The sequence below is a fragment of the Acipenser ruthenus genome, chromosome 15 (assembly GCF_902713425.1).
Source record: "Acipenser ruthenus chromosome 15, fAciRut3.2 maternal haplotype, whole genome shotgun sequence".
Lineage (NCBI taxonomy): Eukaryota > Metazoa > Chordata > Actinopteri > Acipenseriformes > Acipenseridae > Acipenser > Acipenser ruthenus.
The window spans coordinates 11,914,277-11,941,001 of record NC_081203.1 but is presented as its reverse complement, the minus strand read 5'-3'; the positions used below and the strand labels follow the sequence as shown (position 1 = coordinate 11,941,001).

At 38.8% G+C, this 26,725-nt stretch overlaps 1 protein-coding gene across 2 annotated transcripts in view; it reads right to left on the bottom strand.

Moving 5' to 3' along the window:
• Positions 1-26,725, bottom strand: part of LOC117422689 (BMP/retinoic acid-inducible neural-specific protein 1) — a 135,015-nt gene that overhangs the window by 42,105 nt on the left and 66,185 nt on the right. For both annotated transcript variants that reach the window (XM_058987179.1, XM_058987178.1), the window contains 2 exons: positions 19,339-19,508; positions 5,609-5,714 (listed from right to left, as the gene is read on the bottom strand). In XM_058987179.1, coding sequence (XP_058843162.1) covers positions 5,609-5,714; positions 19,339-19,508 — 276 coding nt within the window. The remainder of the gene's footprint in view (positions 1-5,608; positions 5,715-19,338; positions 19,509-26,725) is intronic.

Below are 26,725 nucleotides of genomic sequence, written 5' to 3'. Positions count from 1 at the left end.
TGCATCTTTGCATCGATCTCCTCTGGGGCGTTAGTGATTGCACTTTCTCCAACCCTTTGTTAAGCATCGCTTCATTTACCTCATAGAGGAGGGTTCTCCTTGAGTCAGAGGGGACCCCTGGCCAAACCCCTCCTTTAGCATGCATGATTCCTTGTCTTCTTCTCTTTCAGGTTCTGATGCCTCTATTCATGTGAGGGCCCCAAGCGGTGGAACCCCTCTTCTATAATGTTGGGCTTTTGAAGAGGTGGAACACCCCGCTCTATATGTTCTAACTTCTATTAACTTTGTTTTCTTTCTGGTTCGCGAGACTCTTCGTATGTTGGGTAACCTCAAAGACGATGCCCCCTCTTTGTATGTCGGGTCACCTCAAAGACGGTGGCCCCCCCTCCTGTATATGGTAGGCCAATGAAGAGCCGTAACTACTTTTACGTATTAATAGTACTAATCATTGTGTTTTCTTTCTGGTTCGCGAGCTTCTTCGTATGTCGGGTCATCTCAGAGACGGTGACCCCCCCTCCTGTTTGTCGGGTCTCCTCAATGACGGAACCCCCCTTTATATGTGTAGGGCCTTTGATGGATGAAGCCTCTCTCTTTATATGTTCAATGCAACCAATCAGAACTCCCTTTCCAACATTATCATTATTATTATTTGTTTATTTAGCAGATGCCTTTATCCAAGGTGACTTACAGAGACTAGGGTGTGTGAACTATGCATCAGATGCAGAGTCACCTACAAATACATCTCACCCAAAAGACGGAGCACAAGGAGGTTAAGTGACTTGCTCAGGGTCACACAATGAGTCAGTGGCTGAGGTGGGATTTGAACCGGGGACCTCCTGGTTACAAGCCCGTTTCTTTAACCACTGGACCCCAAGCCTGGTGTCCATCACGTGTACCAAGCAGGCTGCAAAAACAGTGTCACAAACACAATCCAGGATGAAAACAAACAATAATTTAAACAAAAAGTTTTTTGCAACCCGGTTCTTCATGTTCATTTGCGCTCCAAATATCTTGATAAAGAATACAAAGAAATTATGGGAAAATATAAGTGTGGAAATCGGAATTCCAAGTAAGCACTATGTTTGGTATGTTAAAATAAACACACTGTTTTGACTATAATGTAAAACTGTCTGTGCTGTCTGACATTACATCTGCATTTACTGTATTTAAAAAAAATAAAATTAAAATAAAAAAAAACAACAACATCGGGATGCATGGAAATGATTGCGTTTGGTATTTCTATCTGTACTTCTGATTTTGTTTAAAATAGAACAGTTTCGTAGCGTTCAAAGCTGCAGTAGTTTTTTACACATTTTAATATAGCGGTTAAAAAGACCGCTCCGGTAGTTTTAGGTATATATGTACGTCCGGTATATCTAGCATTAAAATTAGAACTACAATGAGCCTGATTATCAGTGGGCCTAAATTTTGCACTGTTGGCAACTAACATCAAATTACTTACTCTACAGTAAATATACTATTTGACATGGATGATTTGCCCAAAGTGCAAAAAAAAAAAAAAGGGTGATGTTTGCTTTCAGTGAATGAATCAAACAAAACACTCAATCTTTAACACATACTGACTACTGTTAATGCACTTTTATAAGTTTCATTCCTTCTTACATAGTGCATTTGATATCGGTATGCTTGATCAAGTTTGCAGCAAAATTGCCAATAAAGTCCAGCCCCAAGGGCAGACAGAACAACACCCTAAGAGGCCACGCATACATAGAGACATTTTTAAATGTTAGAATCAATACTAACTAACTGGCACTACAGTGTATGTCTCTATGTCACAGTACAGTAACTGTCAAGCACCAAAGTGGTGTATTTAACAAATTCAACATTTTACTCAGTCACTTTTATAAAAAAAAATTTAAAAAAAACCCAGCATTTTTTAAGCGAGAGACATGAGATTGTGACAGTTTGAGCTTTTCTTTCCTTTCACTGAAAGAAAACCTCATTTCAATGTAGTAGGGTGACTTCGTTTGGGGGAAGTGATGGCTAACATGTAAAAAGCAAAACTGCAATTATTATGCACCCTTCTTTAGTAGTGCTTTAGCTTCGGTCAGTTAAAATCTGTACATTAAGCATTTGCCATCTGCATAGTTGAGGCTTATGTCAATGAAGCACGCACCAACATTGAATAGAAGGTATTGCATCTTACAGGACTTGATAATACTATCAAAACTGTATTTTTTGTCCTGATTGTTATAAAGAGAAGGCTGCAATTGGTAAGACGGTCTGACAAAATGTATTCTATTTATTCTCATTATGCCCACCAGATGTTCACTTTCAACATGTGTGACCCAATAACTCTTTATTTAAAATGAGATGACATTTTAAAGTGCTTTTCCCCCCCAATGTGCCAGGATATATAGACTCCACACGACTCAGTCAGAGTAAGTAAAACCTGGATTGCACAAAGTGTTTATGTACTGTGTCGTTTGCTGGTTAATTCTTAGTTTAACCAAGTGCCCAGTCTTCTCCCAGTAGTGTCATGTGGCAGGTCTGCTTAGGCAAGTAGGAAAGCCATTCTTTGTGTGCATGTCCAATGTAAGATAATGACCGCCAATTGCATCACTTGTGCGTTTCTTATTAGTAGCTGCATCTTCGGCTGCCAGTCTAAAAGCAACCTCTTTTTTTTGTTATTATCAGTGTTTTTGTAGCACTTGAAAAATAAAATTGCTTTAAAAAGCATTTGAGCTTTCTGCATTCCCCTCCTACCATACCATCCTGACAGCTTGCATTCCTATAGCAAATTTAAACACAATCTTCGGAAAATATGACAGCAGAAATAAAAAAAAAAAAAAAAAAGGTTTTGATTTATAACAGAGTAGTACTGAAGCGGAATATGTTTTATAGTTTTTTACTGACCTTAAATGTAGTGCTTCTGAATAAGAGACACTGCTGAATCACAAGACACCTGTGTTTAAAATATTCAGACATTATCATAACCCTTTTTTGAATTGCAAATTAGTTTAAATGTCACTGTTAAATGGTAATGATAATAACTATGAGCAACTGCCCTTATACTATTCTTAGCTGGACTGTGTTATTTCACATCCAATTTTTAAAGCAGGTCTGTTATTTCACACCCAGTATTTACACACCCTGTTTTTAAAAGACAGGTCTGCTATTTAAGAGAAAAACAGCATTTATTTAAAGCAGGTCTGTTTCTTTTAGGTTCCAGGGTTTATCTGTCCAAGCTGAGTATTTTTTTTTCTCTTTAATCTCAACTCTTTATAAAAGCGCTCTGGGTTAGAGGATTCTTTCTCAAGCAGTTTAATAAAAGCTGTCTGTTGGTGCTTTGTGACAGGCTAGCTGCAGTGATGACGTCAGAACAGAAAGGAGTACACAGACAGACGGTAGTTGCAGTGAATCTGAGACGCTGCGTGCTCAGTGTTTTATTGTAAAATAAAAGGCTTAAACAGAAAACAGGACACGGCACTTGAGGCCAAAATAAACAAAACGGATTAACACTAAACAAACTGGACGAACAGACAAACAAACACGGTGAGTCTAAACAACTTCTTATTTTAGTTTCTTTTACCTCCTCTCCACACCCATTCTCCACTCAACGAACACACAACCCAGAGTGAGCGAAACGTGCATCTATTATATACAATTGTGCTGGGATTCAATTACCAATTAATTATTCACTTGAATCCCAGCACGTGAACTAAATCTGTGCAACCCCGTGCTCACATATTAAATACTTTAAATGCACGTGAAGTGAAGTGCAATCCCCGTGCCAAAATACAATTATACATTTTACACACTCGTGCTCATTACCCACATTATATCCAGTGTATCAACTACAATACACCAACATTAACACACGCAACATACAACATAAAACACAAAAATACACACAGGGGTGGGGCACATTGCCACATGCTTGTAACAGGGCCAGGAGCCCTGTGCATGAAAAGGGGGCAGGGCAAAGTCCTGCCATAAATGTATTAGTTTAGTTTAGTTTAGTTTTGTTATTTAATGTATTTGTTTATTTTTAGAACAAGGTACCCCTCCGCCCCTGTGCAGTTTATTATTTTGTATTATGATTTATTTATTGTATTTGTGTATTTAAATGACGGCGTAGCCGTGTGTTTGTTTTGTTATTTTTATTTTGTGTCCTGTTAGAGGCGAGGCCGGCAGCTCTTCCTCTGCCAATAGTAATTGAAACAGAAATAGTAATTGAAAACCTCGTGTAGAAGGTGATTAATTGTTGCTAAATTGGAAGATGGTCACCTGCATAAAAACCTGCAGCTCTCTGCAATCTGTGTGGGTGTTCGAGAGGAGGAACAGAGCGAACGAGAGGAGAAAGAAACAAAGATTAAAACAAACATAGGTTCAGTGAAAGCAATCTGCCCAGCCTGACCTGTATTTTGGTGTTCGTGATTTGTTTGTGTATTTTGCTCTGTGAGCAGTGTTTTTGTTTGTTAAAACTGTTTATTTTATTTTTGTTGTTTAAGGTAATTAAACGGTGCTGCAGCATCTCTTGCCCTGCAGTACTTTTAGTTTGTTTTCTTCCTGCACTCTGGCCTCACGTCAGCTCTCAGCCAACCCTGTCACACTGCTAAACTTGCTAAAGAATGTTATTTCATTATTCCTGTACATGCCTTCATTGACAGGTACTCAATTCACAACTTATCATGACTTAAATAAGTGGCTTCCGCAAAGTAATTCAACTTATTTAAAAAACAAATTCAGAGGTTAAAGGGTCTTCTAGTTTTTAATATTGGTTGAATAAGAAATGTTCTTCTTTGACTACAAGGTAGATCTCTTGTGCCAGTTTACCACATGTCATTACCTGAGGAATGGAAATGAGAATGAGAATGAACTGGAAGATGTCATGAATTGAAGGTGGGGAATGCAGTAACTGCAATACTCTTCAAACACACCATCTATAGGAGGACTAAAAAGAAACTTTAGACAAACGTCTTGACAAGAAATATTTTTCAATGCCTTTACAATGACGCTTCGAATTTTTTTGTAGGGGTTGTTCATCACGAAAACAGTTAGAACGATGTAAAATATTTAACTATGCAAACATGACTGTCAGAGAAAGTGAGAAGTAGAACAGTATGATGTATGACAGTGCTGACCCTCTCACCATCGCCATGGTCTCCTTATACCTTCTACTCTACCTGGGTGGAGAATCTCAAACAAGCTTTCTAATTATTAACTGCTGAACGGCCACAATGAGAGAATCGGGTTCATGTTTCCCACGATAACACTTTTATAGTGCCTTGTTTATGTTATCAGATAAGAACTGCAGACCATTCTTTGAAAGCTAATGCGGAATAAAAAGCAAGGATTTCCTGGGTAATGTAACTCGTCGTCTCAGTTCTTATAGATGACAAATCTGCCTGGAAAAGATCATGAAATCCATTTCTAGTGGAACATTACCAGACGTTTACCAGAACATTACCTTAAATTAGCTTCATTAATGTAATTAATAAGGAAAAGTCAGTCCTGGCTGCCTTTGTGACAGTGTTATGGCAGGTGTTTCTGCTTTATTTTGAATAGTAAATGGAATACGAAATGGACTGCCACAAGACAGTGCTCAAACCCCCTAGCATATGCAAGGTGTTTCAGTGCTTACCTTGTAAATGAAGCTTGCTCTCAGGGCTTTGCAGGAGCACTGAACTCACCGAGTCCAGGTTATCATAGCTGCTGCAACCCAGGGGTCCTGTCCGAGTCTCTGTTACCTGCAATAGATCAATGAGAGAAGATGAGACACACCAGAGAACAGTGTCAGGGTTTAACCTATTTACAATCAATAGATCAATGAGAGGAGATGAGAACAGTGCCAGGGTTTAACCCATTTATAAATCAACAGATCAATGAGAGGAGCTGAGAACAACGTCAGTGTTTAACCTATTTACAACCATGTTTGGAGGGTCTGAAAAAATACTGTATTAAATTTTGGGACATAATGAAACATAGCTCACTGGTAAGTTGTTTGAAGCCCCTGACAAATGTAAACAGACAGTATTCATTTGAACACATTTAACAAGTGCAAGCCAGCTGTTCTCAGTATTATAAAACAATGTACCGTATCTATCTCAAGAGGTCTACTGAAGAAGCAATTAATATACAGGCTGCAGGACACGTTGTACACCCAGGTCTGCAGACTACAGTGAACTGCAATACAAATACTCGCATCTCAACACAGGCCTTTATAACTGCTGGGATGTTTGAGTATTTTTTTTTTTTTTTTTTTTTTAAAGAAACTGTCTGCAGCAGCCGTGTGAAATCCAGCATAGATTCAGCAATTTAGAACCAAGTGCACAAACCTGGTCCTTGAGGTTCAGAGTCTTCCAAGCAGACATGGGCTAAATTACAATTGATCAAGTTCAATTACACATCTTCCCAAGCTTAGTCATTCACAGTCCCATGTAGTGTTTTACATTGAGCGCACATTCTTCTCGTATTTTCAACCACTTCTAGTGACTCCATTTGTTTGAAAAAACGTTATATATAGGGCTACTAGTTTTAAGATTTTATTTTTGATCACGTGATGTCCCTTTAAACATATTTTGAGCCGATTCACTCTCTTAAATCAAACACTAATTACCTAGGGAAGTTGTTTCTTTTTACCCTCATATCTTGATTGAGTTAACAAATCGATGTGCACTGACCTCTCCTGATTCTATTGGAACCTGCATTTCATTCTGGCTCTATAGCCGAATTCAGCTTATTCATTTCTACTGCATTAGTTTCTAGTAGTGCATCGCTAATTTAAAACAATCTGGTATTCAGTTGAGGCTTAACAACTATTAATTAAGGTTTAAAGAGAGGGAGAGAGATGGAAAATAAAAACCATTAAACATATAGTATGTTTCTGTATTTGTACCTGTGATTACTGCTTGGTACAATAAGCATGTTAATGTGTGTAGCTATTTCTGTTACTTTTTAATATAACTGTACTTAATTGCAATGACAGCAGCATAATTGTAACTAAATGTAATTGAACAGAACAGCATTGCAATTGTAATTGCAATTTCAGCAAACAATTCTGCTGTGATTGTAATTATAATTGACCAAGGTCTGCTTCCAAGTTGTATAGCGATCATTAAGTAATGATCTGAGTAAGACCTTGAGGAGCAGAACTGTGCACTCCTGGTTTAGAATAACTAAGGAGGTATAAAAGTCACCTGACTTGTTCACATAAACATCAGGGGACGGTATGCCTATGGAATCCCTGTATAAAAGCTGCATCTCCCTGCTTCCATCCCTAACCCTCTACTTCCCCACCAACATATTCTTAGCTTAATTTAATTCAAGTTATATCAAAAGTTTTAAAACAATAGTTTGTTCCTCCTTCAGTTTCCATTACCTATAACAGGTTACACACAAACAACTCCAGCAAATTCAACAATACACTGCATCCACATTAATTCGATGTAGGTCAAAATGATATAATGATCCATGACTATTAAATACTCAATAGTGCTGAATTTAGAAATACTAAGAAACATAATAAATTCTAGGGCTGAAACGAAGGGTACATTTTGACCTTCGAAGGTTCGGAACACATTACTGAAGGAAGGTGCGACCCTTCGATGGTACTAATTTGCATAATTTACTGGTGACGTCACCATAGCTACTTGCTTATATTTGATTGAAAATCCTATTATTTTACAGGTAAGCCATATAAATGGAATAAAACATTCATATGTAGTTTAAAAATACATTATATAGAACAGTAATCATGTTTTTATAATTTAAATAAAAATACACGTTGTTTAATTACACTTAATTGATGCTGCTTGCGAGTAAGCTTGCATTGCAGCAGCACGAACTGCAGCAGACTTAGTCAAAACAAACTTAATTTAACAGTCACCGTTCCAAGCAGGTTATCAGTCACAGTCACATTTTATTATTATTAATAATAATAATAATAATAATAATAATAATAATAATATGAACTTAAGTTTGTCAAGTGACCCCAGAGATTGTTTGTGCCTACATGATACATGATACAGGGGTGGACGGTGCTCAGTTTTTTTTCGAAATTAAAATTATTAGTGTTAGGGTATATTTTGTATGTTTCAAACATATTCTACCATGGCACTTCTCTTACACTGTCTTGTACACTAGGTATTCGGTACATATTTTACTGAAGCACGACAACCACTATAGGTACCCCCCAGTGCTTTGGATAATATACCCTGCTATAGAGTTGCTACGTATATGATTTGTTTGGATTTTAATACAACAGCTTTTGTAATATGCATTATACAAATCAAAAGATCAAACTGTGCATGAGAGTGACATTAAATGTGTGATTTATAGTATTCACACATTGCCAAACGATTTGTTAACTGAAAAAAAAACAAAAGAACACAGTGTGTGATGTAACTTAAAAAAAGAGGATGGTGAGTAAGTAGATTCAAGAAACTGCACAGAGTCCTTTTCTTCAGTCAGTTGTTAGGTTTATTGAAATATGCAGGGAGTCTGGTCCCAGGTACAGGACACAGAATACTCGTTCTTACAATTGTTGCATGACATTAAATACCCTTCTGCATAGGTGTCTCTCTCCTCCTCTTTCTCTGACACTTAACCAATAGAAAAGGTACAACTCATTATCCTGTTGCCATATATTCCATTTTGTGTGAGTGTGTGTATGTGTGTGTGTGTGTGTGTGTGTGTGTGTGTGTGTGTGTGTGATCTAGTGTGAAGATCTCTGAACTCAGTGCTTTCTTCAGACCCTGGTGTCACAAAGGTCCATACATCTGGTTTTTGTCATCTTCCTTGTTCCTATCTCTCCGATTTGCCTAAGACCCTTTGATCCCAGTGGCATTATCTCTTTTTGGATCTCTCTGAAGTCTTAGAGCCTGGCTCTTCGTTCCCCTTGAAAACTAGCTTTATGACCCCGTCATAAACCAGCTGTATTTTCTAAGCAAAAACCTGTTAAACTAGTTTTATACCCCAGTGGACTCCCAAAGGGCAAACTTCTTTCATGTCAGGGCTGGAGATCAAAGGACTTGTTTGTACAGCCGTGTGCTGCTGGCCAGCCATTTGCTTTGACACAAAATAATCTTAACTTCTCTACCATATTGCAGCCTTCATCTATCACAGCAGTGCTTGCATTTTTGGAACTAACAGTTTTTTCTATCCAATGTTAAATCACTTTTCAGAAAAATAACATGAATACAGCCGTCATTCCTCATGCGTAGCAAACTGCTATTCAATACTTGTTCCATGTTTTCCAACAGTGTGTGAATGGCGTCTGACGAACCTTCGAAGGTTTAAAACAATCTTCGAATTCCTGGCTAGCGAACGAACCTTCGAGCCTTCTAATACAGCCCTAATAAATTCAATGACAAACGTTTCGACTAGAAGGCTTTTCCAGTCTAAATGTTTCCCACTGAATTTATGACGTTTCTTTCAGTATTTCAAAAATTGTATTATGCATTTTCTTTACACTTATTTTAGATTATTACCACTGTAATATCTGAAATAGTTCAAAAAGTTTGGGTTTAACAACAAGGACAGGGGCTTTGACAAGTTTGAATTTGGCTTACTTATCCAGGAGAGCCACGAGCTTGCGGAATCTCGTTTCTCAATCAGATGAGCGGAATCATCTCATCTGCACCACATACTTCATTAACTCTAACCCCTGTCTTGTCTGCTTCAATAGAACTGGAGCCCGTTCTTTCACAACAATCTGTATGACAAGTAAAACAGCTGATGTTCTGACCTACGCTAAATGATTTTGTCAGAACAATAAAGTCAAGCAGATAAAATCACAGAGCCCATGCTGGAGAGTAAAAATAACAATCAGAAATTTAAACAGACCGATTCCTTCCTGGTGTGTTAATTAAAATCAAATCCAAGATCTCACATATGAAAACACATTTTCCAGCAGACAACCTATTATATTGACCATTTTTATCTCCCCTTTAACCATTTTTCCCCAATTCTTTCTCTTTGACATTTCATTGGAGATTGAAACTTTTGTTCTGGCAGAATGATTGCATACTCGGAATGATAATACAATAGTGAGGGGACAGTAAAAAAAGAAGCAATGTACTCTTTAAATGTCTGTTTCTTTCTGAACCTTGATAACTAGCTGCGTGAGAAGATTGCTGCTGGTTGGCGCAGTGTGTTTTCGATTGGGCTCAGCTCGGTAGGGGTAAAAAAGGAGCCTCTTACATGGAGAGTGCGTGGAGTGTTTGACTGATGTTTGTGAAGATTATCTGCACCTGTTATTACTGTTGTTGATGTTACGATGCTGAAAACACAAGCCCTTGGTAGCCTAGTGGCAGCAACATCAACTGCATGTGTTATTAATGCTGTCAACATCAACTGCATGTGTTATTAATGCTGTCAACCTGCAACCCTTTTACAGGTGGCTTTCTAAATAAAAAATGTGCTGAGCATTTGGACAAAAAAAAAAAACTGAGAATCTAGACCAACATGTCACTTCAAAACATGACCCAGTTGTATAACATAGACAGATTGCACTGTTTATAAGCAGTGGTTTTCAAAAGAGCAATCTGCCATGTGCCCTTAGTAATCCAAGTGGTCCAGTGTCATGTAATGAATGATATCCTACACAACAAGCTGTACACAAAACCCAGTCTTAAGACGAAGGATTACAGGCTGGAAAAGATTTAGTACATCATATTCTTAAAATCTACTTTGAAGTGAAAGAAAAGCACAGTGGGAGGTCTCTCCTCATTCTGTACAAAGAAACAAAAGAAGGATTTGGATTAATTCAACAGTAAGCATCTCTGAATCTCCAAGGTCTCAACTGTCAGTATCTTTTCCTCACTGAAGCCTAGTGTTAAGGTTGTATATATATATATATATATATATATATATATATATATATATATATATATATATATATATATATATATATAATTTGAGAGAAGTGAATGAAGCTCAAGGCTAGTGCAAAGCAGGTACCGGTCAAATCAGCCCAAAACTACACAGATTTCATGTATTTTCTTTTTGCTTGTGTAACAGGGTTGAGGTTGGAATCAATTGGCAACTACGCACACCACAAGCAGGCGGTTTAAACACTATGCAAAAAAACCATGCAGCCATAAAAAAGAGCTTGTATATACAAAGTTTACTTTTCTTAAGGTGAGAAGATGGGTGGCAGAAAGGGCATGTTACAATACTGTTATTATAACTCAATCTATACTACCTTTTTTAATGCAATCTATTAAGCATTCATAAAATGTTAACAGTTTTTAACAAAAATGCATAACTGGCTGTTAGAAACTACTGTTATTAAACTAGTAAGCAAACTTCTGTGTGATGAACTTTTACAGACAGAATGTGGCAAATAACATCTGTTCTGCAAACCACAATGCCAGCTGTTTAAATATCAATATAAATCTGCAATAAAGACAACAATGTTACATTTTACAGTAAATATATAAATACAAACCTTCCAATTTAAAAAAGCAAGGAGTGTATAATCAACCAGTGGTGACAGTGATACAGATACAGTAACAGTAAAACAGTAGTGCAGTGTAGTCCGGGGTTGATGCTGGCTGAATAGCAACAGCTCCCAGATTTAGTCTTCCATGAATGATAAGGGTGACAGTTAATAGACAAACAGATACAACACAACAAAAACTCAGGTTACTTTCGGTTTTTACCGTCCTTTACAGGTCTTTCACAACCATAACAAAAAGGAACAGATCGCTCGGCCACATCCCGATGTACCTTCAGTCACGCCCACTTTGGTAGCAAGTGCAATCGCGTCTCCTCCAATCCATGACTGACACATCGCCTACCGCAGTAAGGCGCTGACTTCTAGTACTGTTTCTTTCAAACAGCGCCCTCACAGGTCAGGAGGGAGATTGCTGACTAGGATTCATTTGCTGTCTGTCACAGCACATAATTAAAGGGAGCTAATATCTTTGAAATGGGTTCATGTTTATCGTTGATCTTCAATGTGGAACTCGAGTGGCCATTATACAAGCAATTGTCTTTCTCTGGTAGCAATCCCTTTAATGGTTCGGACAAGTGTTTAGAGCCATTATTCTGTTTGTACATTCATGCCTGCCTATGAATGTGCTATTCAGATAAATAGCCTCATTGGGCCAACATTATGGGAGTGATAATATATAATTTCCTTAGTGTGTCTGTCATTTGTCATCATGGTAATCTCATTTATTTGAATAATGTATTGGGCACAGGAAGATACAGAATGGGATCTGGTCATTTTTAATTTCCTACTTGAAAGTGATTAAAAAACAATAGATCTCTGAAACTCCTTGTTGGACAGCAGCATCTTCTAAAGATGAGGGTTAATACACCTCGCCAATTTCGGGTACAAAAAAAAAAAAAAAAAAAATACAAAAAATGAATCACTTATGATAACAGTGTGAAGTCACCATGGCCTGAATAAGTCCTTGTGAAACAGGAGTAAGATCCTGCCCTTATTACTAGCTCTCTGTCAAAGTTGGTTCTGCAGTCTTAACGTACTGTGACTGAAAACAACAGAGAGATACAGCTTTTATATATTACAGAATAGGTGTCAGGGGTGTTTGATAGGCAGATTAAGGGCAGCTCTTTACATAACAGTACAACAGGTATGCCGGGGATACAATTATGTCAAAACGTGTAATATTACTGCCGGGAGGTCTGGGACTACTTTAGGATGCAGATGCAGCTTTTCAATTTGAATGACTCCATCTGAAACTGCGGCCTGGTTGCAACAGAAAAATATTAATCTTGTTTGATGAATCTGGGACTCTAAATCACAGAAGTGACCCATCTATAGAGTCCATACACAAATGATTAGGGGTGGTTCTCCTAAAATGGTAGAAATAATGAATGACCTTGTCAATACCAAGAATATATTTATTTCCACCTAATAACAGGGAACAGGCAGAACCAGCAGATTGATATTGAAATGAGATGAGACCTTCCCTGCCCAGTATTGCAATGCAAATGGAAACTTGATGACAGGATGACTTGAGAAGCTAGTAACAGGTCCTTAACATAGCAATGCTCACTGAGCACTGTTGGAGATATTTCTACATCTGCAGATCATTTAACAAAATACAGTATTCTCACATTTCTCTCTAATGATTTTGATATTTTATATTGGATCCTATGATAAACTTTGAGATTTCTTCCGATGATCAGCCGATAGCAGAACCATTTGGAAAAGCAATTTGGAATGACAGTGATGTGATCCAGTCATGGCAAAGCAGGTCTGCAGAACACATATGGAAACGCTGTTTCATTAAGGTTCAGCCTGGGGTGTCTAGGAGCTACGGATTCTTATCTAGGCATCCCTCAGGTAGTGTGTACCTTATAGTGTGGAGACCACTGGGACTGCAATTGCAGCCTGCACTAAAAACTGTCTGGTCTCATTTTATTTCTATTGAGTCGGTTATTCTCTCACATAAACTGGATAGAGGAGGTAACAGATTACTGATCAGCAGAGCAATTAAAAGGCACACTCGGACAGCATCTTGTTACTGGTGTAATCATGATAGAAATCAACTGCTGGGGAGACATCTGGACATGAGTGCTGAGTGAACCTGGTACACTGGCAATCAACCAGATGTTTTAGGTTTCATTTTGTCACCTCTAATTAGCATTATTAGCACCAGAAACACTTCCTCTGATGTAGGTCAACCTGACTATGGGAGTGAGGCAATGACTCCGGATCTTGGAAGTCAGATTGGTAGGATTATAAAATAATATGTCGTCTGCCACATCTTCAGTCCTTTGGAATGATTTCCTTCAGCTTTACTCAATCCTTCCCTTCAGTCCATTAAAATCTGAATGCTTAATTTGTGTTCCCATTTCAAAGAGCTGTTGAAACTGAAGCCAGGTCCGAGCTTCACTTGCAGTCAGTCTGACAGTTTTGATGCCGCCCTTTCTGAATGCATAACCAGGCATCTGCTGTATGTTGGGTTTATGCCAGCAACCAACTTCACTGAATATCTAAGTGTTTCTTGCTGCCCTCTGTAGAGAACAACCAGCCCCTTCTCTCTGTTCCATGAGCTGAAGGCTTGAACTTGTGCGGCCTGCTGACTATCTCAGGGAATGGAGGGATGACAAGGCCTGTCAATGGGAAGGTGTGGAATCAGACTGCAAAGGCGTCTGTCAAGTAGTGGACCTGGAATAGCTAAAGATGATGATGCACAAGATATAACATTTGTAATCTAGGATACCTAGGTGTCTAGTCTCAAATTGGATTTTGATGTAAGTTAATATGTTGTGTGTAGGGTGTATCTTTCTGTAGAGATGCCATCTCGTGTAGTTTGTGCTTGAGACAACACACACAAAGCATAAACTTACTATAAATCACAAAAACAAGTCTGTACTCAGGGATTTCAATTAATCTTAACAATTGTTTTTTTTGTTGTGTAGAATGTTACTAAATGTTATATTCAAGGGTTGACATCTGTACACAGGATTAGATGTACTTGATTTTTTATAAATCCTCAATGGTTATTGGTTGATTTCACATACGTGATTTATAAAGATTTTGATATAAAAGTGTACTTTTAGTGCTAAAGACTATTTACAAAGTGTTTTTTTTCTTAATTCCATTTTCAATCATTAAATAATTTTGATATTCATGTAACTCTTCAAGGTCCATCTAGAAAGGTTTCATGAATATCAAGCGATATTCAATACATCAAAAGAATAAAAAGAAAAATAAAACTGAACATGGCCCATGGTATAAATTACATATCTCTTAGACTCTTGCAGTGTGTCCAGATAAAAAGGTTTGAGCGGTTTTCTATTTAGCAAGGAGGTCTCGCCACAAATAAGGACTGGGAGCCCGTGCTGCTGAAGGCCCTCTGCACAGAGATTGCTTTTATTTAAATGTCTATTTTGAGAATTCGCTTGAATAATGAACAGAGACCATAGTACAGCTGCAAGATGGTAGTAGGAGAAAACCATTGCAAAAAAAGATGAAATGTACACAGAGCCAACTTAAAACTGCCATGCCCCACAGTCATGTTCAGTTCTATACCTTAATATGATTCCTGGGTGACGGTTTACGACAGAAACAGGACATAGTTTTCTTTCCAGTTTTTTTTTCTTCATTTTGGCTAGTGCTTTTGAAATCATATAAAAAGCTCTTCCTTGGTACGGGTTGAAGACCACAGTTACCTTAACTAATGCATTCCTCCTCCTCCTCCTCTTTCGATTCACTTGGTATATTATTCTCTGTACAGCTGGTACACCAGAGTGTAACCATCAACCTTTCCCACCATCCATTACTATTAAGCACTGAATAGTGCTGCATTTAGAAATACTAAAATAAACTATTTTTTACTCAGTAACCTTCTCTTTGCAGCACTCTCCCAATGGATGTAAGAAATACATCTGTAGGAAATACCACAAAATCCAAATGTGGTGTTTCCTACATCCACTGAGGGGAGCGTGTTGCAGGGGGACAGGTTAATGGCTACACTCTGGTGTGGAGCCTGTACTTAGAGATCATGTTTGAGAGCTGTGTTCAGACCACAGGGCTGCTTTCAAATAAAAAGTCACTAGGATGTGATGAGTGCAACAGAAAATGATATACTAATTCATTCATGACTAGAAGAAGAATAGTTCAAATAATTGAGAGATTTCATACCTGTACCAAGTTGCTGAAAATGACAATTTTTCTAATACATTTTTGGGTGCACACTTTTGTGCCTGTAGGAATTAGTTGCATGTGCATTTAAAGCAACCTGTTTGGTGCCAAACAAAACATTTGAGATAAGAAAAGCATACTGGAGGACTTGTAATACTGGGTAACAGAAATGACAAATAGATCCTGCAGTAATGAATGATTCCTTGGACACATGAGTCGTAATATAACATTTTATGCACCTAAAAATTAAAAATGATGTCATCGTACCAAAAACATATTCTGCAAAAACATGATAAATACCAGGACAAAAGTGCTGGTGCAGGAAGAAGATGATGTTTCTAAGATTGGGATTAATCTTCCAGAATGACAACACAGCAAAACATACGCCCAATCCCTGAAAGACGTTGAGCCCACTGAAAACTGTACTTTAGTCAACCAAGAAAAAAAACTGCTGCAGGGATTCAGGCAACAAGAATCATTACTGCCTTGGGTGTAACCGCAAAAAAAGAAAATCTCTTTATTGTGATTAACTGTATTAGTTTGCTGCAACCTTTTATGCTTCGTAATGCTAGGGGGTTTGAGAATGGAGAATCAGTTTGATAAATATAGTCAGGTCTGTGCTACATTCATTTATTGAGTGCTTCTGGGGATTGGTTCTAGCACATTTGTGCTGCTCATTTCCTTGAATCTATTTCAGACTAGAAGCGAAATGTGCTCAAGTGTCTTGGGAGGCATTGCATGCTGAGCAGAAGAGCTGGGATATGAGAAACTTTCACAGGCCATACAAAACCACTAATTCTTTGGACTCTTTGGAACTCTGATTCTTTGGAACTCTCTCCCAGCTTTGGTGCGTGATGCTCCCACTGTCGCTCGCTTTAAATCAACTCTCAAGACCCACCTGTTCTCTCTTACTTTCCAACACTTTAGGCCTGATATCTGATATTAGCTGCTGTGTTGCTGCTACTATTTCATGTATTATGCTACTATCATGTATTATGCTTTTTTTACTGTATAGCATGTATTATGCATTTCTCTGTATTTAAAGTATTATGGATTTTCTTGTTACTGCATCTTGTAAAGCGCTTTGTGATGGTGGTTCACTATGAAAGGCGCTATATAAAATAAAAATTGATTGATTGATTGATTGATTGATTTTGGATTGAATAGTGTTTTGGTATATGACTTCAAAAGTAAATCTGTGAATCCTAAAGCCATTTGGATTGGAGACGTTTACATTGTAATATGGTATTATACAATGTTTTACTACAGAAGTTATACACCAGAATAATGCAGAACAACATTAGTAGGCACTACTTATAGTATCCTTCATGAGGTAACCTGAACACAGTACAAAATAAAAAGAAATAAATACAAACAAAAAAGTAGAAGTATAAACTGCTTTCCCTATGCCAGTGGTCCACACAAAGCTGTGCCCATGGGCCCAATTGTACTTGCAATACCAGAGTATGGTGCTCACAACAGCAGCGGTCATAATCTGGAACACTGCTATGCTGATGCACTGGGAGGGGAACATAACTCATTACAATATGTGCTAAATCCATCTGTATTTAAATGTCCTTTTATTTCAGACTTTGGAATAAGTACTAGTTACAGTGCCTTGCATAAGTATTCACCCCCCTTGGACTTTTCCACATTTTGTAGTGTTACAACCTGGAATTAAAATGGATTTAATTAGGATTTTTTGTCACTGAGCTACACAAAATAGTCCATAATGTAGAAGTGGGGAAAAAAATCTACATATTTTTCAAAATGTTTTAACAAATAAAAAACTGAAAAGTCTTGATTGCATAAGTATTCACCCCCTTTGCTGTGACACCCCTAAATAAGCTCTGGTGCAACCAACTGCCTTCAGAAGTCACATAATTAGTTGAATGGAGTCCACTTGTGTGCAATTAAAGTGTCACATGATCTCAGATTAAATACACCTGTTTCTGGAAGGCCCCAGAGTTTGTTAGAGAGCATATCTAAACAAACAGCATCATGAAGACCAAAGAGCTATCAAAACAAGTCCGGGATAAAGTTCTGGAGAAGCACCAATCAGAGTTGGGTTATAAAGAAATATCCCAAACTTTGAACATCCCCCGGAGCACCGTTAAATCCATTATTAAAAAAATGGAAAGAATATGGCACAACTGTCACTCTGCCTAGAGAAGGCCGTCCACCAAAACTCAGTGACCAGGTAAGGAGGGCATTAGTCAGAGAAGCAACCAAGAGGCCAATGGTAACTCTGAAGGAGCTGGAGAGATCCACAGCTGAGATGGGAGAAACCGTCCATGGGACAACTATAACCCGGACGCTCCACAAAGCTGGGCTTTTTGGAAGAGTGGCAAGCCATTGCTGAAAAAAAAACCATATCAAATCCTGTTTGGATTTTGCCAAAAGGCATGTGGGAGACACAGCAAACAAACATGTGGAAAAAGGTTCTCTTGTCTGATAAGACCAAAATTGAACTTTTTGGCCTTAGCGCAAAAGGCTATGTGTCGCGCAAAGCCAACACTGCTCATCAGCCTGCGAACACCATCGCCATGGTGAAGCATGGTGGTGTCAGCATCATGTTATGGGGATGCTTTTCATCGGCAGGGACTGGGAAACTGGTCAGGATTGAGGGCAAGATGGATGGAGCCAAATACAGGGAAATTCTAGAGGAAAATATGTTTCAGTCTGCAAGAGACCTGGGACTGGGGCGGAGGTTCACCTTCCAGCAGGACAATGACCCTAAACACACAGCCAAAGCTACACTGGAGTGGTTTAAAAACAAGAACCTGAATGTCTTAGAATGGCCCAGTCAAAGCCCAGACCTCAATCCGATTGATAATCTGTGGCAAGACTTGAAAATTGCTGTTCACCAACAGTCCCATCCAACTTGACAGAGCTTGAGCAATTTTGCCAAGAAGAATGGGCAAAAATTGCAGCATCCAGATGTGCAAAGCTGGTAGAGACTTACCCAAAAAGACTCACAGCTGTAATTGCTGCCAAAGGTGCTTCTACCAAGTATTGACTCAGGGGGGTGAATACTTATGCAACCAACAAATGTCTTTTTTTTTTGTTTAATTAACTTTTGTGTCACAATAAAAAATATTTTGCACCTTCAAAGTGTTAAGTATGTTGTCTAAATCAAATGGTAAAAATCCCAATTAAATCCATTTTAATTCCAGGTTGTAACACTGCAAAATGTGGAAAAGTCCAAGGGGGTGAATACTTATGACCTTGTGACAAATACAAGCCTGTGGTCAAGAAATGTTGAGGATCTTTGCGCTAAGAGCATTTAGGGTAGATTTACAGCACTGTTAGCAACAACCAACAGAGCGAGAAATGTAAAGTGTTTTTTTATAGAATAAAAAAGCACACACAAAAACATGAATTAATTTTACTTAACCATGCATCTCCTGCTTCTGAATGCATGCAGAGCATTGAAAAATTAAGAAGTAAAAATACAATGACTGCTAAAGTGATTCTGCTTGGTCTTTTACTAGCAAAGCATTGAGTACTTTATGGGTTGACTCTCAGATCAATTGTACCATACAAAATACAGTGCATTATATCAGAAACAAGTCAGTGAGCAAATGTGCTGTCTAGGCTTGCTTTCTGAGGAGCTGAGTCAACAGCCATTGTCATTTTTGGTTTAATTCCATTGCACTTGACTTTCCATTACTGAGAGCTCAATCTGACAAAATGGTGCACTGATCTGCCAGTCACAATTATTAAGAAAGTACATTAAAAAGAACCTTGATGGCGTTGGATGAAATCTGAATCTCATGTAGCCGTCTCATCGTCCCGTCTCGGTCTATGAAGTAGGATGATGCCAGCTGGTGAAGGGCCTCCACGCTCTGCGTTGCGTTCACCATCTTTCTGTCCAGTTTGCTCTTGTCCATATACATGGTCAGCGCCTCCTCACCTAGGAAAAGTAAAACCACATTTATAACCCTGTGTTTGTACTTATCAGCCCACAGCCAGTCAGAAGAGTAATTGAGGAATCCTCACACAGATAAGACACTATGTGAGTAAAATGTGACACTATGTGACTAAATATAGACACTATTGGCCCTATTTAGCAACGTTTGCAAACCCCTAAGGCAAATTGGAAAACACTTTTGCGAACAGTTAGCGCACCAGAATCAGGCGCACGTGTGGCAAACAGACTTAGCCCACATATGTGATTTAGCAAACGTGTTTTAGTGCCCACCCAGCAAGTCAGCATTAGCGCTGGACACGGGCTGAACTTTAGGGGAGTGTCCTCATTTACATACAAATGTAGCGATTTAGCAAACCATCAACAGTGTTAGCGTTTGCGTTTCAATTGATATGTGAAAACCAGGTCTAAACTGTGTGCAAATTACATGGTCGACTATAAATACAGCTGAAACTACCAGGGAAGCAGGTAAAGAGAGAAAAAAGAGAAATAAAAGAAATATGGAGTGCGCATTGGATTAATGTGATACTTTGTAATGTGATTTTGTAACAATTGTAAGTCACCCTGGATAAGGGCGTCTGCTAAAAAATAAATAATAATAATAATTTCTACGTGGGCAGACAAAGAGTGGAGGTGGAGACGTCCCCAGATATTTAGAAGTCATCTGTCTTTTCTGAGCCTGTCTGACACATGATGTATGCAGCAATTTCACCTCAGACAAACAATCACGGACATCTGCCAACTGCTACAGGCTGACCTGGAAGGAGACATGCGGAGATCACACTGTTTGCCTGTAGCACTAAGGTATGCGCACCAACACAGAATAGGCAGCGTAAGTGGACCTATTCTGTTAATGTGCAAGTAAAGTAGTGTGTGATCTCTTATGTCACAAATGTGTATGCAAACTATCGTTGCTCCGCTCAAGACTTGTTAATCATCGCTAATTCGCAGGTGGCAGCTGCTTTTTAGTGGGATGACAGTCTGAGAGGCTGGTTGATAGGGGACAACGGGTATCCACTGAAGCGGTGGCTACTGACACTGCTGCTCAACCCCACGACCCCTGTCGAACAGAGGTATAACCGTACCTTTAAATGTGCTCGTACTGAACGAACATTTGGAATCCTCAAAATGTGATTCCGATGTCTGGATGTCTCTGGGGGAACACTACAGTACACTTCTCAGAAGGTTAACTATATCATCCTGGCTTCTTGTGTTTTACACAACATAGCTCTCCATAATTGATGTTGAATTTACAGAGGAAAGATTACAGGGTTTGAGGGAAGCAGATGCTGAACTTGAAGCATCAGTGTTGGTTGCAGATGCTGCAAGTGCAAGGCAGGTCAGACAAAGCCTTATAGACAAGGGTTCACAAAACTGGTACGCAGGTACTCAAGCGGACCAATAAAAAAAAAAAAAAAAAAAAAAAACGGACTTAGTTATTGTTATTTAAGACAAAAATGCGTACAATCAGTATATATTTTGAACAGCAAAGCATTTATAATAAAGGCAGTGACGGGGCTCAAGGTTCGAAGGTGCCTAACTTAAGGAAAACTCCTGATTCTACATTTTTCGCCCCTCCCTCGTCACTCGCTCACTCAGCAAGTCTAACAGAATTTTTTTTTTAGTAACTTATAAGCAAAATTGTAAATTTTACTTATAGATCACTCCCCCTCCAGGCTGCTAATAAAACGTGGAGCCTTGCTTGAGGGGCTTGGTCATCCTCTTCACTTGGGCTGCTGGACATTTAAAAAAAATTGCGCTTTTGTCTTTTTTGGTTTCAATACCCTCCGTTCGCTATCGCAGATGCACAGGTGCTCTTAAAGGGAATGTTGAATCCTTATTGGCTGTAACCTTACTCCCCCCCACTATGCTTTGATTGGCTGGGCACATGATTCGCTATTTGATGTGCGTTAGCCCACGCATGAGACCTGACTTCTAAATCATGTTTTCGTGTGCTATCGCAACTGTTTGCTAACGCTGTCATTTTTGCCCTAGCGATAGCAGCTGCGCACGTATTTGCTAAATACGGCCCGATGTGAGTGAAATGTGTTTTGAGTGAGTAAAATGCAACATTACCTTGAAGTCATGAGTTCTTTCAATAAATACTGTACATACTTTGGTGCTGTGTGGTCCAGTGGTTAAAGGGCTTGTAACCAGGAGGTCCCCAGTTCAAATCCCACCTCAGCCACTGACTCACTGTGTGACCCTGAGCAAGTCACTTAACCTCCTTGTGCTCCGTCTTTCGGGTGAGACGTAGTTGTAAGTGACTCTGCAGCTGATGCATAGTTCACACACCCTAGTCTCTGTAAGTCACCTTGGATAAAGGCGTCTGCTAAATAAACTAATAATAATAATAATAATAATAATAATAATAATAATAATAATAATAATAATAACAACAACAACTTATGGGTACACATTAACTACAGCTGTAATATTACGTTGAACTGCTATACAAAAACTTGGTCTTAAAATAAAAACAACAATTATTCTCATTTGCTTTATTCACCACAAACAATATGACTGTGAAGGAAATACACAAATAGAACATATTTTTTGTTAATTCCAACAAAGACCTACATGCACATACATATTTATTAAGAAACAATAATACTGCATTCCTTATTGATCGCCTTGCTATAGCAATATACAGTGGCTTTCAAAAGTATTCACCCCCCTTGGACTTTTCCACATTTCATTGTGTTACAACATGGAATCAAAATGGATTTAATTAGGAGTTTTTGCCACTGATCAACACAAAGTCCATAATGTCAAAGTGAAAAATAAAATCTACAAATTGTTCTAAATTAATTACAAATACAAAACAGAAAATAATTGATTGCATAAGTATTCACCCCCTTGAGTCAATATTTGGTAGAGGCACCTTTGGCAGCAATTACAGCCATGAGTATATTTGGATAAGTCTCTACCAGCTTTGCACATCTGGACACTGCAATTTTTGCCCGTTCTTTGCAAAATTGCTCAAGCTCCGTCAAGTTGGATGGGGACCTTTGGTGAACAGCAATTTTCAACTTTTTCCACATATCTCAATTGGATTGAGGTCCGGGCTTTGACTGGGCCACTCCAGGACATTGACCTTTTTGTTTTTAAGCCACTCCAGTGTGGCTTTGGCTGTATGTTTGGGGTCATTGTCCTGCTGGAAGATGAATCTTCTACCAAGTCCCAGGTCTCTTGCAGACTTCAGCAGTTTTTCCTCCAGGATTTCTCTGTACTTTGCTGCATCCATTTTGCCCTCTATCTTCACAAGCTTTCCAGGCCCTGATGTAGAGAAGCATCTCCATGGCATGATGCTGCCACCACCATGCTTCACGGTAAGGATGGTGTTCTCAGGATGATGTGTGTGGTGTTAGGCTTGCGCCAAACATAGAGCTTAACGTTGAGGCCAAAAAGCTCTATTTTGGTCTCATCAGACCATAGAATCTTCTTCCACTTGGTCTCAGAGTCTCCCACATGCCTTCTGGCAAACTCTAGCCGAGATTTGATGTGAGTTTTTTTTCAACAATGGCTTTCTTTCTGCCACTCTCCCATAAAGGCCAGTTTTGTGAAGCACCCAGGCTACTGTTGCCGTATGCACAGTGTCTCCCAGCTCAGCCGTGGAAGACTGTAACTCCTTTAGAGCTGCCATAGGCTTCTTGGTGGCCTCCCTGACTAGTGCTCTTCTCGCCCAGATACTCAGTTTTTGAGGACAGCCTGTTCTAGACAGATTCACAGTTGTGCCATATTCTCTCCATTTCTTAATAATGGACTTTACTGTGCTCCGGGGGATAGTCAATGCCTTGGAAATGTTCTTATATCCTACCCCTGATTGGTGCTTTTGAAGAACCTTATTCCGGATTTGCTTTGAATGTTCCTTCATCTTCATGATGTAGTTTTTGTTAGGATATGTACTAACCAACTGTGGGACCTCCCACAGACAGGTGTATTTAACCTGAAATCATGTGAAACACCTTAATTGCACACAGGTGGACTCCATTCAACTAATTATGTGACTTCTAAAGACAACTGGTTGCGCCAGAGCTTATTTTAGGTGCGTCATAGCAAAGGGGGTGAATACTTATGCAATCAATTATTTTCTGTTTTATATTTGTAATTAATTTAGAGCAATTTGTAGATTTTATTTTTCACTTTGACATTATGGAGATTTTTGTGTTGATCAGTGGCAAAAAACTCCTAATTAAATCCATTTTGATTCCATGTTGTAACACAATAAAAATGTGGAAAAGTCCAAGGGGGGTGAATACTTTTGAGAGCCACTGTAAAGCATCCCGACTCTCCAAACACAGAATATTGTATAGACTGAATTCAGGTGACAGAGGTAAATTGGTAGGTTAGGTTGAGGAGGACTAAAGGCTGCTACCCACCAGACGCAAAGTGGCAAGCGAAACTGTGCAGTGATGCGACAAAATGAATAGAACGTATACTTTTACACCACAGGCGATGTGACAGGCGACGTGGGAGAGGCGCCAGGGCTGCACTGGAGCGACGCAAAATAAATAGAATTGAATCCGATTTTTTGCAATTTGTCGGGCGTCAACTAGGGCATTGAGCAATCAGAGAACAGCTTCAATGCACGTGGTTCACCAGGTCAGTGAAGCAATTTCCAAAATGATGGCAGAAAAAAAATCATACTTGCTGTAGAGAAATACCCAGAGTTTTACGACGAAGGTCATCGCAATTATAAAGATACAGAGATGAAAGACAATATATGGGAGTCCATTTCGAAGGAAGTGGTTATTCCAGATGTGTACGATTTATTGCCTTGTGTTGAAATACCGTCAGAGAAGACACTCACAATTTCCACGTCATGTTGACGAATAGTTTCGTCAATAGCAATTTTTGTTGTTGTATAGATTGGGCAGTTTTCAAACCTGTCGCATCGCCTCTGTGTCGCTTCTGGTGTCTATGGCCATGTCGCTGCAAACGTTTTTGTCGCCCCATTAAGAAATCGCATCGCGTCTGGTGTGTGGCAGCCTTAAGAAGAGCAGAAGATCAAGAATCTAGTCGCTTATTCACCAGCCAGAAACACACATTGTAAGTGAATGGATTTATTATTATTTTTTATTATTGAAAACCTGATTATTGGTCACTTGTTTCTGGCAATTCCCAAACAGGCTACAATTACCTGTAGCTGTCCCAGCATTTCTATGATCCATTCTCTAACTACTACCTGAAGTATATTCACAATTGACAACTGAGATACTGGGAACCAACAGAGTACAAGAAACCTGGTAACATGCTTGCTCAAGCTGTGCAGCAAAATTGCTATGTGTATCTTTACACATTGAATTTAAATATAATGTGCAAGTCATCTTTTTTCAATATGTAAAACACCTAGTATGCAGCTTATCTGTAGCGCTCACACAAGTTTGCAGGTCTTCCATAATACATTATTGATACAGTACATGGAGACTAAGTAAATAAGATCCTTCTGCTTAACTATGTTAGGTCTTTACATTTCTTTCCTTGCCCTTTTCAACCAGGCTGCATTTCTCATGTATACTTTTAACAAATGAACCACTAAAATCCTGCCTGCTGGATACAGTGCAACAATCAGGTTAAATCACTCAACCAAGCTTTTTTACAGTACTTGCTTAGTACACTCTGCACTCTTGCCCCAAGCTAAAGTCATTCCCAAGCCTGCAAGCCTCATTGGGCAAGGCTGTGAGGAGTGTTCAGAGCCCCCTGGGCTCTTTGAAGCAGATCAGATCATGCGGCCACTCTACTGTACCATCTGACTGTAATCTGCTGGGTTTCATCTTTTTTTTCAATTATACATCTATCACTCAGTGGTGTGCAACATATTTTATAGGTATACTAGTTCATTACTTCAGGAGTCATTGATTACACCAAGTCACATGAATATTTATGACTCTTAATTATTATCAATTTGTATTAAATTACCAGGCAATCTACACTGACATACTGTAACACACGGACAGACAGACTGAATGAGAGCAGTAAAAAGACTTCAGGGAAGGTGCAATGATGCCAACTGGCTTGCTTGGAACCAGCAATAATTGTAGATTCACACTTAAGGCTTAATCTACAATAGTGAATATGCATTTAAACAAATCAAGGAATGCTCTCTTACCATCAGACACATCCACATTTATAGAACATGTATTTTATATATAGCTTCAGATGTAATTGAACACTTACTATTTTACAATGTTTGCTATCATTGTATGTGGCTCTGGGTTCTGAGATGTTGTCATTTTTCTTTACCTGGCTTTGAGCCGCTTGGAGGAGAATCTTAAGTGTTGAGTGAACAAACCACATGACAAAGTGATCTGTGGAATAGGTGGGGCTGGAATCCTTGATCTCAAGATTCTACTGCATTGCAGACTCTTTGCTAAGAGTTCCAAGACACACAAAGCAATCTGTAATCAAACCTTAAAATGACCTTCTCTAATGCAACAGGCATCAAATGCAGTCATTTTCTGATTCCTTTTTAAAAATGAAAATTCATGGTTTAATAGAACATGCTTTTCTCTAAAAACTGGACATGTGAAACCTGCATGACAAGCAAGATGTATAGTTATTTCATGTTTAATTACCCCTTTAATACATAGTGGTATAGAAAGGCTTGACACAACAATGAATCTGATCCAGGTTTAATAAAACCAAGTCATGTAACACTAGTACTTCAAATACATACCCTTCATCTTCCCCTGACACAAACACACGCCTATGACAGCACATTAAAATCCTGGCTTAATTCCACATACCTCATCCCCTGGACTCCATGGACAGTTACACATGTCCATTGCCCCGAGTCCAAAACCAACAGAAACAGAGCCATAAGAACAGCATATGGTGTTTACAGCCAAAATGATTGATCGTTCCACAGTATCAACATACTTCAGAGTGCAGAGCATGGGACACATCATTTTAAAATAGTTTCTTCTAACGTATCATCCTTAGGGGCTTAGACAGGACAGAATAAGGTGAAGAACCATTTTTCTTTTTTTTTAAAATTTAAATGGACAGGCTCGGAATCACTGCTTCTCTGTGTGGGTTTCACGGTGGCTATTATTCCATAGTTAGTGGATCGAGTTGCACGCTGTTGTCAGAAAATACATGCTTTTCTTTAAGCTGTTTTTAACGTCAGTGTACTTCTACTTGAACTGGTCCATTTTCAAATAATGTCTTAAAACCGAATTCAGAGATCTGTACATGTT